Genomic DNA, 14,735 nt, shown 5'->3' with positions numbered 1-14,735 from the left:
GGGGGGACACTTACATTTAGACGAAAAAATCAATTCTGAGGGGGGTAAGTAACTGATGATTATACAGACAAATAAAGAAGCAACTAGAATTTTTTTTTTAATATATTTATTTTAGACTGTTTCTGTACGTATCCCCAGTTTTGCTGATCAGTATTCTTCTCAATATATCAAAATATTTTGAGACAAGAATAGTTTATAGACAACAAGAGAATACAGACAGGTTAGTGTATAGACAACAACAGAATACAGACAGGTTAGTGTATAGACACAAGAGAATACAGACAGATCAGTGTATAGACAACAACAGAATACAGGTTAGTGTATAGACAACAAGAGAATACAGACAGGTTAGTGTATAAACAACAAGAGAATACAGACAGGTTAGTGTATAGATAACAAGAGAATACAGACAGGTTAGTGTAAAGACAACAACAGAATACAGACAGGTTAGTGTATAGACAACAAGAGAATACAGACAGGTTAGTGTATAGACAACAAGAGAAAACAGGTTAGTGTATAGACAACAAGAGAATACAGACAGGTTTGTATATAGACAACAAGAGAATACAGACAGGTTAGTGTATAGACAACAACAGAATACAGACAGGTTAGTGTATAGACAACAACAGAATACAGGTTAGTGTACATACAACAAGAGAATACAGGTTATTGTATAGACAACAAGAGAATACAGACGAGTTAGTGTTTAAACAACAACAGAATACAGGTTACTGTACAGACAACAAGAGAATACAGGTTAGTGTATAGACAGCTAGAAAATACAGGTTAGTGTATAGGCAACAAGAGAATACAGGTTAGTGTATAGACGACGACAGAATACAGACAGGTTAGTGTATAGACAACTAGAGAAAACAGGTTAGTGTATAGACAACATGAAAATACAGGTTGGTGTATAGACAACAAGAGAATACAGGTTAGTGTAAAGAAAACTAGAGAATACAGGTTAGTGTATAGACAACAAGAGAATACAGGTTGGTGTATAAACAACAAGAGAATTCAGGTTAGTGTATAAACAACAAGAGAATACAGGTTAGTGTATAGACAACAAGAGAATACAGGTTGGTGTATAGACAACAAGAGAATACAGGTTAGCGTATAGACAACAAGAGAAAACAGGTTAGTGTATAGACAACAAGAGAATACAGGTTAGTGTATAGACAACAAGAGAATACAGACGAGTTAGTGTATAGACAACAAGAGAATACAGGTTAGTGTATAGACAACAAGAGAATACAGGTTAGTGTATAGACAACAAGAGAATACAGGTTAGTGTATAGACAACAAGAGAATACAGGCAGGTTGGTGTATAGACAACAAGAGAATACCGACAGGTTAGTGTATAGACAACAAGAGAAAATGGACAGGTTAATGTATAGACAACAAGAGAATACAGACAGGTTAGTGTATGGAAAACAAGGAAATACAGACAGGTTAGTGTATAGACAACAAGAGAATACAGACAGGTTAGTGTATAGAGAACAAGAGAATACAGACAGGTTAGTGTATAGACAACAAGAGAATACAGACAGGTTAGTGTATAGACAACAAGAGAATACAGACAGGTTAGTGTATAGACAACAACAGAATACAGACAGGTTAGTGTATAGACAACAAGAGATTACAGACAGGTTAGTGTATAGACAACAACAGAATACAGACAGGTTAGTGTATAGACAACAAGAGAATACAGACAGGTTAGTGTATAGACAACAACAGAATACAGACAGGTGAGTGTATAGACAACAAGAGAATACAGGTTAGTGTACAGACAACAAGAGAATATAGACAGGTTAGTGTATAGACAACAGGAGAATACAGGTTAGTGTATAGACAACAAGAGAATAAAGACAGGTTAGTGTATAGACAACAAGAGAATACAGACAGGTTAGTGTATAAACAACAAGAGAATACAGACAGGTGAGTGTATAAACAACAAGAGAAAACAGAGAGGTGAGTGTATAAACAACGAGAGAATACAGACAGGTTAATGTATAGACAACAACAGAATACAGACAGGTTAGTGTATAGACAACAAGAGAAAAACAAGAGAATACAAACAGGTTAGTGTATAGACAACAAGAGTATACAGACAGGTTAGTGTATAGACAACAAGAGAATACAAACAGGTTAGTGTATAGACAACAAGAGAATACTAGTGATAATTGGGTTTCCAGCAAACAAAAATGTTCATGAAAAAATGTAATATTTTGCAAAAACTACCAATCAATTAAACACAGGCAAGTTCACTATTCACCGCTTAAACATGTCATTAATATTTAGAATATTATTATGTTTTAAGGGACTGCAAGCGAAATTTCAAATGATCTTTCTTTCAAAGAACCCTTGAAACCTTGATCTGATCAATAATGTGGGAGATATTGTCGTTTTAGCATTTAATATGTTTTTCTGTGGTAGAAATGCGCAAATCACTTTTGTGAAAAAAACAATAATCGCAAATAATCATTCCTTTATGAAAAGCTGGTTTTTTGGTATGCAACAATTTTCATTTAATCCCGCGGGGATATTTTCATTGAAAGATACTTTGAAAATCTACAAAGGCAAAAAAATCCGCAAAATCCGCAAGTCCTCGGGTTTATCATTGAATCCCCTCTTTAAAAAGGAATGTAATTTACTCTCAGACAAATTAGAATCAATGGAAATTTGTCTGAGAGTAATTGATACAGTTTTAAAATTAATTCAGGCTTAATCACAAAAAGCATTTAAGGGTTAAGCATTTGAGAGTCTTTCATTGCCATCTTTGCATAAAAGGTCACATGCTTAGAGTCCGTATAATTCATAAAAAAAAACTACATCTCTAATTAATAGTGATGAGATGATGCTTGATATGGAACTAACAGAACTCTTCAGGGATCCAAATTATATTAAATACTACAGCTTCTACACAAGGTTAAACTAATTAGTAGTACATGTAAAGGAAAATATTCGTGTATTTCAAAGATTCTCATTGGTTTGTTGCACTCCACTTGTTCTGTGCATTACAGTGATTGGTTCAATGCAGAACTCCCCCCCTCCGGAAAAATTAGGAGCGCAAAAAGAGAGAGCAGGCCCCTTCTAGTCAGTTAATTTTGATTTTTAAGAATAGATTCAAACATAATTTTCCTGCGGCACTACTTTTTTACTCAGAATGTAAATATCTTTAAAAATTCCAAATCTTGTTCTCACATTTTACATCTACCACCCACAGCTGGTCATGGTTTTGACATAAAATTGCCCAAATTCCCTGCAAATTCAGAGTGGGTGAGGTGGGGGATTTTGCGCGCTTCACGTGCAATAATTAAATTGCCTCCACCCCNACAAAGACAACATTCAAATCTTAGATTTAAATTTTTTCATAACCATTTAAAAATATTATCCTATTTCTTTTTTCTTATAAATTATTTTTTCTTATAAAATTGATTTCAAGTTTTATCATTGAAAGAACACAAGAAGTTATGTTCGTTCTAAACTTAAGATATGAGTTTCTGAGAAAATATTAGTTTTCCATTAAAGAGAAGAATTTTAAGCAGTTTGTTGAAAGAGATGAGAATGGGTGTAAAAATCAGTAAGACCTACGTATATATAACCATACCCTTCAAACCTTTGATAGAATATTATCTTCTCATTCATTTAACATTTCACATTGTATGGGTCTCAATGTATTTACCAGGAGTCAAAATTAAGTCCTGTGTATTTTAATTTGGAATTTTTCCATCTAATGTATTTTCTTTGTGGTTTTTGATTTGTTTTAAACAAAATTGAAGGGTTTATAAATTAAACGATAACTCTTTTAAATCATTTTGCAACTGGTAAAAAAGGACAATGATTCCTACATTTGACATTTGAGTTACCAAATTTTTATGTATTGCATCACTTTAGAATCTATAAATTTTCATTTATTTTAGATTATTTGCTACAGGAATTATTCCAATAGTTTCTTTGTCTTTCTTTAACATCAAAATTTTCCAGGTAAAATGTTTGTTACTGCTTATAGTAAAATAATAAAGATAAATATGCAAAAGAGGATTCCATTTTTAGATAATTTTAATAGGTATAGGTTTTCGTTTTCGGAAAAAACGATTGTTTTTAAAAACGATCCACTTGTTTTGAACTTTTAGGAAACGAATAACGATCATTTTTGAAAACGATCGTTTTTATTAAAACGATTTGTTAATGTTTTTTTATACGATTGTTTTTTTTTAAATCGTTTTTGAAAAAACGATCGTTTAAAAAAATTTTTATTGACAATTATGTTAACGATTGTTAACTAAGGGTCGTCGTTAACAATTGGTAGTCGTTAACGATGGTTAACGAAGGGGTGTCGTTAACAATCGTTAATGAAGGGATGTCGTTAACGATCGTTTTCGAAATGACGTAGTTTAAAAAACAGTCGTTTTTGGAAAAAAATGTCATGCAACTTCATTGAATGTTGTCTTACATGAAGTTTAACAGTTGTGGGGGAGTTAAAACTTCTTGATATTTTCTTAAAAACTACTCAATGATGCCCTTCTGGTCGGTTTCCTCTCTTCGCTAACGATCGTTAACGAAACGACAAATTTTTTTAAAACGATCGTTTTGAAAAACGAGCATTTTGAAAAACGATCGTTTTAAAAACCACCATTTTTAAAAAACAAACTTTTGAAAAAAACAATAGTTTCTAAAAAAGATCGTTTCGTTTTCGATTTTTTCGTCGTCATTTTCATAACGAAACGATTGTTTAAAAAAAAATGAAAACGTTAACATCCCTAGCCATAGACTCCTTGATTGTTTTTTTCTTTTATTGTGATCCAAGAATACCAAAAACTGATATTTCCTGCAGAAACTTTACATATTTAACAATTTCCAAGCGGTCAAAAACAATTTTCTAGCTCTCACCCGCTTGATTAACCCATGAGTATGCTCCTGAATCCTGATGCAATTACCTGGTTAAGACAGATCGCAAAAGGACACTTTTGGTCAACTGTTAGAAAAGAAAGGAACCAACAAAAAGAGGGTATCAATATTCTAGTAATCATAAGTCTAGCACCAATAAAAGAACAAATAGTTTAACATTTCTATTAACCCTATTCTTGCTGGGGGGGGGGGGTCAATTTGACCCCCCCCTGTAGTTTTTTTTACATAACTCAAAAAGTATTGGTCTGAGGCTGTTGAAATTTTCTGACTTTTCTTACATACCCAAAGCCCTCCCTTTAGGCCTAAAACCGGGCTTTAATACTAACTTCCTGAGTCCTCAGGCACACTGCCTGATTGACTGCTTTTGCCTGTAACAAACTAAATCTTTGTTTTGACCCACTTTCACTTGTCAGATTTGGATAAAATTTAGCTTTTTGGAAAGCCTATGACATAAGAAAACGGATTGCACAAGTTTTGCGAAAAAAAATTGCATATTTTTTGCAAACAACCTGTCAAAGGAAATTTGCACATTTTTAGTTTTTCTTGATTAAAAATCAGGAAATTTAAAATTTTGCAAAATTTTTTGCATATTTGAAATGGCATGGTCAAGGGCTTTTCAAAAATGTATAATTTTTCATTTTTTGGACAATTTTTTTTTTGCAAACATTTTTACTATATAACTGGATTTTGCAATAAAAAAATTCAATTTTTGCAAATTTGCAAATTTTTTTGCAGATTCTAAAAGTAGAGCACAAGAGCTTTCTAATGATGTATCATTTGTCATATTTGGACATAAAACATGGGGATTTAGAGGGGGGGGGCCCCCAGCATATCCTGGTTTTCAAGTACCCCAGCAGGGATAGGGTTAAAAGTGAATGAAATAAAAGAAACAAAGAAATAAATCAATGTAGATATGCTGCTACTACAGTTACCTCAGCTCCACAGGTTGGGTTTCCTAGAATATTCTTCATTCAGAACCATAGGTTGGGTTTTCTGTGTGCTCAGTGATGGGTTTCCTGTATTCTTCTCTATTCAGCGTCACAGGTTTGGGTTTCCTAAGATCTTCTTGTATTCTGGGCTTGAAAGCCATCTAGATCCACAGGCTCGGGTTTCCTGTGCAGGCCTTTGTTTAACCCATGGCTAGGAGCTTATCTGAAGTTCTGTCCCTGAGATTGACTGCTTATCAGGACTCAGATTGTTCGTCAGACCAAGCCTCCGCTATGCAGTGATCAAGCCTCCACCATGCAGAACAGATTTTTTTAAATCTTGGTTTTGATGTGTAATTAAAAATGTTAATAATTTTCTTTGACATAGTGGTATGAGAGGTTTTTTCAAAAGTAAGAAGTATTTATCAATTATCATAAACTGTTCCTAATAATAATATATAAAACTTTGAACATTCTTTACATGAAAAAAAAATATTTATAGAAAAATATTTAAATTGAATTTCATTTCATATTTTATAACCTTTGATATAAGCAATACCTTTTTTTGTAGTTCAAATTAAATCTAGAAAATTTGTATGATTTATTTTGATCTTAATATTTTTCAAAAAGGTATTGTTTAGATCAAAGATTACAACAAAACAAATTAAATTTACTCCAAAAACATTTCTCCAAATATCTTCCTTTCTGCGTAAGAAATGTCTAAAGTTTTAGTACAAATCTTATAAACCACTTTTTAAGTCCATAAATATTTTTTAATCATTACAATCAATAAATAAATTTAATCTTTAGTAAAATTCTTATGCCACTACATCAAACAAAAATAAAAACCAAGATTTAAAAAAGTTGTTCTGCATGGTGGAGACTCGTTCACTGCATAATGGAGACACAGTTAACATAACAAAGGCTTGGCTTGCTCGGTCTTCCTAGAAAATCTGGGAGGCTTGTTTCTGCATGGCAGAGGCTCATGGTGGGTGTGTGATCAAGTCCTATTTACCAACCGACAACTTGGCTTTAGTTATAGCAGTGATTGTGGCAACCACCAACTATTGAGTCCATACTGGTCACATCGAAACTGACAAAAAACTGTTTCATTAAATTTTTCATTCCTGATTTGATTTTTTGGCTCTTTATTAAATATAAAAAATCAAATTTTCTATTTTTTTATTATTTCCAGGGAATCCGTGATATGCGTGGCAGGATGATACAAACTGGAGTAGGCTCCAGAAGGTATAAATCTCCATTTATATTTTTTGTGTGGGATCTGACATTGCCCCTCCGGGCTTAGTTATGACTAGTCAGAGCTAACAAAGGGAAAACATTATGTTTCTGAAAAATTTAGTTTAGTACAGGGTTACCTATAAAGGATGAGACTTAAGAGACGACTCTAAGGAATTTACTGAGCTCTTTTTCAAACATAACTGCTTCCGTGCATTTGAAAGCATTTTTTCTTTGACAAACTATTTAGTAAACCATCAAAATATAATATTGAAGGCAGAATACCAAATGTAACATTTAGATCGAAATCTGTTAAATGAGTTTTCAGTCATCTTTTTTAGTCTCATGTTAATTTGTGGGTTCCCTGTAAGATAAGATAAAAACAACACATATAAGCCAAAATGATTAGAATTGAGAAGTAATTATGAAGCAACCTGAGGGCCTTGTATATAGTTTTCGTGATTGTTCAAAATAATAACAGCTAAACCAATTGGATCCAGAGATGGTCCAAAGCAAAATTAAAATTAAAATAAGTATTTATAAATTGAATGCATTTAATTTTGAAATTATCAAAATTTTGATTTCTCATTTTTTTTAAGTATTAAATTGTCTAGACAACAAGAGGCGACAAGTGAGCTGAACCTTGCTATCGTGTTGGTCTGTGTAGTAGTCGTCTTCCTGACCTGCCACATCCCGCGTATTCTTCTCAACATGTTTGATGTTCTGCATATCAATGATATTGTAAGGTATAGATATAGTCTTTCTAAGTTGTTTAATGATTTTAACTACCCATTAGGCAACAGCTTAAAAAAAGTCTGAATGTTTCAATCCCTGATCTATATTCAGTTAAATAAAAAATCTTTGTATTCAGATGTAAGGGTAGCTATGAGTCTCCAGCTTGGTTCAAATGTATGGCAGGGTAAGAAGACAGTCTTAGACCCTTTCATTTTCCCATTCCTTCTCATTCCCATTCCTTACCATTTCCATCCGTTCATATTCCCATCTCTTTCCATTCCCTCCATTCCTATTCCCGTTCCAACCCCTTTCCAATCCCTTCCCATTCCAATCCCTTCCCATTCCCATCCTTACCATTCCCATCCTTACCATTCCCATCTGTTCCAATTCCCATCTTTTAATATTCCCATATCTTTCCATTTCCATCATTCCCATTCCCATCCCTTCCCATTTCCATTTCTTCCCATTCCCAGTATAATCTCATCTGTTCCCATTCCAATTTTGTCCTATTTCCATATCTTATTCCTATTCTTTCCAAATTCCATGTCTTCCCATTCCCATCCCTTTCCATTCGCATTAGTTCATTTTCGAATACCTTCTTATTCTAACAAAAAGAAATCTTTAAGTTTGAATTTTGAAGTTAAAGCTTGCATATTTTCTTCCTTTAAAGCTTTTGCATTGAATAAACCTAACTTTCAAAGCTTTTAAAAATTTTGTTCCATGCATTTTATTCTTAAATGTTAAGCTCACTGTCGGGTGCAAACATCAGAAAGTTGTAAAGTTAAGATTTATGCCAAAATGTTTATATGAATACAAGATTTTTCTCTCCTATTTTCTTACCTCTGGCCCCACGTCAGATTAAAAAAGTCAAACAAATATTTTTGATTGAGCAATTATTTTAACATGCTCCTTTCTATAATATAAGGTATATGATCGGTTATTTGAATTAACATAACAGATAGGAGCATTATACAACTGTTTTTAACTGACACCAGAACGGTTCTTTTGTAGTTTGATAACAGAATTTCCAGTCAATTTTAAACATTTTTTTCCCTTTGGTCTTATACCACCGAATTAAAGTTTTTGTCCCTAAAATAAAAAAAACCTCTTTTTAAACTTGCAAGCCTTCTGAATTATTCTTCTAAAACAGTGTTAACCAGACAACTCTGAAATAGAAAGACGACTTTCAGAATCAAGCTATAACTTTAAAACTCCATTAAGCATGCGCCACAACAATTATGCAGTGTAATCAGGCTCATTTCACTAAATTATTGATTCAATTAGTCTAGTAAAACATATATTTGCTTTGTATCATTGTCATAAACACTAAAGTATTACTAAAGCGTCGTCTTTCTATTCCATTGTTTTCTGGTCAGCACTGAAATATATTTTTTTTATAAACTATTAACTTATATTTTATAAATAAAAGTTTTGATCTATATTATGAATTGAACTGTTTTCAAATTTCTAAACTGTTTTGATCTATGTTATGAATTGATCTGTTTTCCAATTTCTAAACTGTTTTGATCTATGTTATGAATTGATCTGTTTTCCAATTTCTAAACTATTTTGATCTATGACATGAATTGCACTTGCCTTGCACTGTACTATAACTGTTTTCATATTCATTAGAAGCTTGTGGGACTTGTGGTCTTGTAACTTTCGAAACTTTTCAATTTTCAATTAAATTTTAAAACTTGTTTGGTGGGGAGGAGGATGGGGTAGGGAGGGGGGACATTTAAAGCAATATGAATTACGAAAATGAAAATAAGTTTGCAAATATGAAATAGTTATAGTAGAATTTTTATTTATTCACAGTGAAAATGAAAACTATTAAAATTCAACTGCTTACTCCTACCAAGTTATCTAGTCACCAAGACGAAAAAAAATATGTTGAATAGGTCAAATTATAATAAAAAGTCATAGTCCTTTGGGATAAGGACCGAACCATTAGATCAGTTTTACGAATAGGACTGAGGTCGTAATTTTTTGTGTAATAAATCGTTTATTTTGAACACTCACTGTAGTTTCAGTAGAAATAAATATTTCCATTTACAGTTATAGCGCCGATATAAGGATTTATCTCTAATTGGATAGTGAGATATATAGAAAGATAGATGTTACCGCCATGCAATTTCTATTGGTTCAGAATAGGCACCAAACACAGGGCTAAACCCTGATTGGATGAGCTGCGCTAATGGACTCGGCATACTAGAGTGCACTTAGCACTGCGGGGTAAGAACACCACGTGATATCGAGATTAACAACAAATAAGTTCTGGTTCTGTTTAATCAACTCACCGTGATGAATTGGTGTATAATTTTAAAAATCCCCCCCCTGGAAGGGGAAGGGACTATGGTACTCATTTTGGATGATTTGGGGATCAAAAAGCAATTATTTTGTACACTTTCCCCAAAAAATTATTTTACCTTCCCCATAAAATCATTTATTTTACCATATTCAGCAATGGGAATAGCTGATTGATCGTTATAACTTTTTTGAAAAACTATCGTTTCGTTTTAAAAACGAAAAACGAAACGAAGATCGCTTTTTAAAAACTAGCTTTTCGAAAAATTCTTACGTTAACGATGATCCTTCGTTAATAATCGTTAACTACCTTCTTAAGACAAAATACATTTTTGGTCGGAAAATCCTTAGATCAGAAAACACACAGGTTATTTCTCTTGATAAAAATAAAACATTTAAAAGCAGAACAAAAAACGATAGTTTTTTTCGATCGTTTAAAAGACGATTAACAATCCTAATTCATCGAAGGTTACCCGAAAAAAAATATTCAGTGCATATATTGCGGGAGGAAAATCATTTTCAAAGATGGGGGCCGGGGAAATGATTTTTCAATAAAATATAAACCCGTGCACCGTTACCAAACTGATTTTAAAGTGCTGATTCCTGACGTGCCCAGCACTAGACAACGTGGTTTTAGGTAGGCTGGGCACGTTCCGACTTTTTTGAAATTCGTTTCGTTCCGTTCTATAACAAGGGCCTTCAGCTAAATCGTTTCGTTCTCGTTCCTTTTTATTTGATCACAAAAAATTGTGTTTGTTTAAGAATCAATTAAAAAGTTTTTAATCTGTTAAGTGGTGTTCAAGTTTTAAGATTCAAACAAAAGAATAAAAAGAATTATTTGAAATAACTTTTTATAACACTGTTATTTTGGTTCGCAGTGTTATAAAGTTTTGGACAGAAATTTTCTGTTTGTGTACTTGTCCTATTTTAATGTTTGTTTCTAGATCAAATAAGCTTTGAAACAAAGCAGAAGTCAAAATAAGTTGATTTCTATTTTATTTTCATTTCAATTGAAAAATGATATTTTGGATATCCTAAATTTTTTTTCAGAAAATCCGTGAACAATGCAAAACTTTTCAGCTCATGTACTATAATGTACAGCTAATTTAACGTTATTGCACGATGATTACTTTATAGCACGTTCATTATGAAATTCACGATGAAGTGAGTAATTATTACTCATAAAGTACACTCTAGTTACATAAACTGTTGCAGGCTGAACGTTTCTTTACAAGCTTGTAAAGTTTTATTATACAATAATAAAGTTTGTAATAATTTCTTTTCAATTATTTCTACGACAAAAAGCATATTTATTAATATCAATTCTTTGTTTCTCAAACAATTTTTAAAAAATGTGTCAACCTAAAACTTATTAAATCCAATAGATTATCAAATACAATAGGTGGCAACACAGAAATGAACCATTGTACATAACGTCACAAGTGTCAAATATAACAAGGAAAACAAAATTGTCTCACATTAGTTGACATGTTTTCCAAGATTAATAAAAAAGTGTAAAAACAGAGACAAAAGAACACATAAAATTGAACTTATTTTACCGTAAGAAAAGCACTTTATTCTAAAATTATCACTATTATTAATAATTTTGTCGGACACAAAAACTGAATTGACACTTGTGACGACAGAATACAACTGTACTGAGAGTGTACAAATTCTACGTTGCCATCTATTGTACTTAACAATCTATTTGATTAAATCATTAATAGCGAATTTACTGTTTTCTACACTCTTTCTTTTTCTTAAAAATATAAGTTTCTAAAGTAAGACGTTTTTTCGTGGAAATTTCGGAATATTAAGCTTTGATCTTAAGGATCAAGTTACTTCTTCTCTGATATTCAACGTGTTGGTCATTCCCTGTAGACCTTCCATTGAGGGATTAGCATTTAGCTTAAAACTCTTTACATCTGACAGTATGAAGGCTACATTTGGTAGCATTTTGTTGGTAAACTGATTAATAATTAAAAAAATTAAATCAAGTGTACTCGTCCCAAACATACATACTCTTTAGGAATTATAAAATTCTGAAGAAAATTCGTACAGTCGTCTTTATAAGTATTAAACTTTATGGGTCTTCCTGTATTTAAAAAACTATTTCAAACAATATGAAGAAAAGTAAATAATTCCATATCTGTATTTTTTTAATACGAAATTTTGCAAAAATATTAATTCTCTTTAAACTCGTTTCTATAAAAAAACTTAGTATTTTTATCAATATGATCCATTTCAATCAGAGTATTAGATTTATAAAATGTTTTTTTTTACCCCAAAAAGCTTCGAACCCATAATCCCTGTGTTTTTTGACACCCTGTATATTATTGTGTTTATAGACACCCTGTAAATTATTGTGTTTTTAGACACCCTGAATACTATTGTGTTTTTAGACACCCTGTTTGTTATTGTGTTTTTGGACACCCTGAATACTATTGTGTTTTTTTGTAGATGTAAAAGATTACCTGTCCTCTCTGTTATCCCAAATCATCAATAAGCTTAGGGTAAAATCATTTTATTAAGATTTTTCGTTGTTCTTTTTCATTCAGACATTCTTTTGAAAAATAGTGGCAAATAATAATGGCAAGAAAATTTAAATTTTTTTTATGAAATAAATTATATAAAGAAGGTTTTTAATGTATACAAAACTTTAAATTTATCTTTAAAAATGGATAAAAACAATGTTTTTTTTTCAATTCCTGACCTTCATAATTTATTATATTAGAGATTTAGAAATCCGGAAGGAGCCCAAGAATTGGAGCTTCGTATGCTAGCAACCACTGAATTTTAATGGAGCTTCATATCCTAAAAACCTCTGAGGGTTCATGGAGCTTCACAAGCTAGCAACCACTGAGGTTTAATGGAGCTTGCTAGCAACCACTGAGGTTTAATGGACCTTCATATGCTAGCAACCACTGAAGTTTAATAAAGCTTCATATGCTAGCAACCACTGAAGTTTGATGGAGCTTCATATGCCAGCAACCACTAAGGTTTCATGGAGCTTCTTATGCTGGCAACCACTGAAGTTTAATGGAGCTTCATATGCTAACAACCAATGACCTTTAATGGAGCTTCGTTAATATCTTTTAACGAGCTGGAGTGCCCGGCGTTGCCCGTGTAATTTAAAACGAATTTTAAAAAAACTTAAGTTTTTGAAAAAAATATTTAGAAATTATTTAGCCCTTGAAACCCCTGTTTGGCCAGCTATAGCCGACATATATCTATATATACAGGGTGAGTCAAAAAAAAAAATAAAGTTTAAGTTTAATGAGAGAAAATGAAATATTTGCGCGGCAAAAAAATAAGTTTTCCTTGGGGTTGAATGTAAAACAAAATGAAACTGAGCCAAAAATTAATTGTTTGAATTTAAACCCTTGGAAAACTTAATTTGCGCATTTTTCATTTCATAAAACGTTTCAAAGAATGAGTTATGATAATATACAAAATTTGTTTAAGTTGTCAGAAAGTTTCCCTATTTGACCAAATATCAAGTTTTTGAATGCCTTTTTGCATGATAGTTATGATAATACTTTTATGTGAATTACTTTTATTACATGTGTCAATCGTGATATTGTTTTTGTTGGTTCTGTATGTACTTTATGTACTAAGGTTGTATGAATGTACTTTATTGTAAATTTGTTAAGCGAGATATATTTAAAATATAAATTTATTTAGTATTTTTCTGGGAGTCGAGTTTATCCTATTGATTCACTGTTCACACCATATTAAAAATCATGTTTGTTCAAAAAAAATCTGTCCGTTTTTATCTTGCAGTGCAAACCGGAAAAAGTGTAATTTGAAATGTGCCTAAGGTCTAAACTTTTGTGTTAAAATCCTAGACAGGCTAAGCGGAAGATATTCATTTTAAATATGGAATTCAGCCACTGTTACAAAGCTATATTTTTTAATAATCCCCCAAAAAATTGCCCAGCTCTGTGACCGACTTTTATGAATTTGAGCTACGTCGCTGAATTAACTTCTGCAGAGGCGCAACTAGGACTATTGACCCTCTCAGGTGCTAGGGGAGGGCGCGCGCCCGGCCGCCCGCCCCCCCCTAGTTGCGCCTCTTTACTTCTGCCGGTTCAGATGTAATCCTTTGATTAAAAGTTGAAGATTATTTTATCAATTGGAACAAATTTTTTCGTTAAAAATGCGAAATCGCGAAACGATATCCCCATTTTGCGTGTTATTATCGAATTTACGTCGAGTTCTAATACTGAAATTGAAATACTCATAATCTCGAGAATTCTTAAATTGACGTAATTATTATTTAGACTCACAATGGTACCCCTTAAACGTTCAAAAGAGCAACAATGAGGAAGATATCGTCGTATTCTCTCGCTGGAAAAGTGTTAAATTCTAACAATTTCTTTCTTTCTCTCCAACTTCAATATTCCGCAAGTCATTTTACAGATAACTGCATCAGTATAGCTCAGACAAAAGTTATAAGGGGACCATTGTAAATCGGACATACCACTCTTGAAATTGTATACAGTCCCTTTAAGTTAACTTTCAATTCAAACTCCTGATAGATATGTTCAATGTTCAATGCTCAAAAATTAATAAGATCCAGAGACCACTTGTATAATCTAATGAAAACAAAAATAATAC

The 14,735-nt window shown here is 32.3% G+C and overlaps 1 protein-coding gene across 1 annotated transcript in view; it reads left to right on the top strand.

Annotated features, from left to right (window-relative positions):
• The window catches only part of LOC111718393 (FMRFamide receptor), an 11,624-nt gene extending 3,628 nt beyond the window's left edge, over positions 1-7,996 (top strand). Inside the window, exons 3-8 of the mRNA XM_023493973.1 lie at positions 116-220; positions 2,848-2,928; positions 3,924-3,987; positions 7,033-7,085; positions 7,688-7,819; positions 7,945-7,996. Coding sequence (XP_023349741.1) covers positions 116-220; positions 2,848-2,928; positions 3,924-3,987; positions 7,033-7,085; positions 7,688-7,819; positions 7,945-7,996 — 487 coding nt within the window. The remainder of the gene's footprint in view (positions 1-115; positions 221-2,847; positions 2,929-3,923; positions 3,988-7,032; positions 7,086-7,687; positions 7,820-7,944) is intronic.
• Positions 7,997-14,735: the final 6,739 nt, after the last annotated feature.

The sequence above is a fragment of the Eurytemora carolleeae genome, unplaced genomic scaffold (genome assembly GCF_000591075.1).
Source record: "Eurytemora carolleeae unplaced genomic scaffold, Eaff_2.0 scaffold22, whole genome shotgun sequence".
NCBI lineage: Eukaryota > Metazoa > Arthropoda > Copepoda > Calanoida > Temoridae > Eurytemora > Eurytemora carolleeae.
The sequence above is the reverse complement of the archived record's forward strand: the minus strand, read 5'-3'. Positions and strand labels throughout refer to the sequence as shown.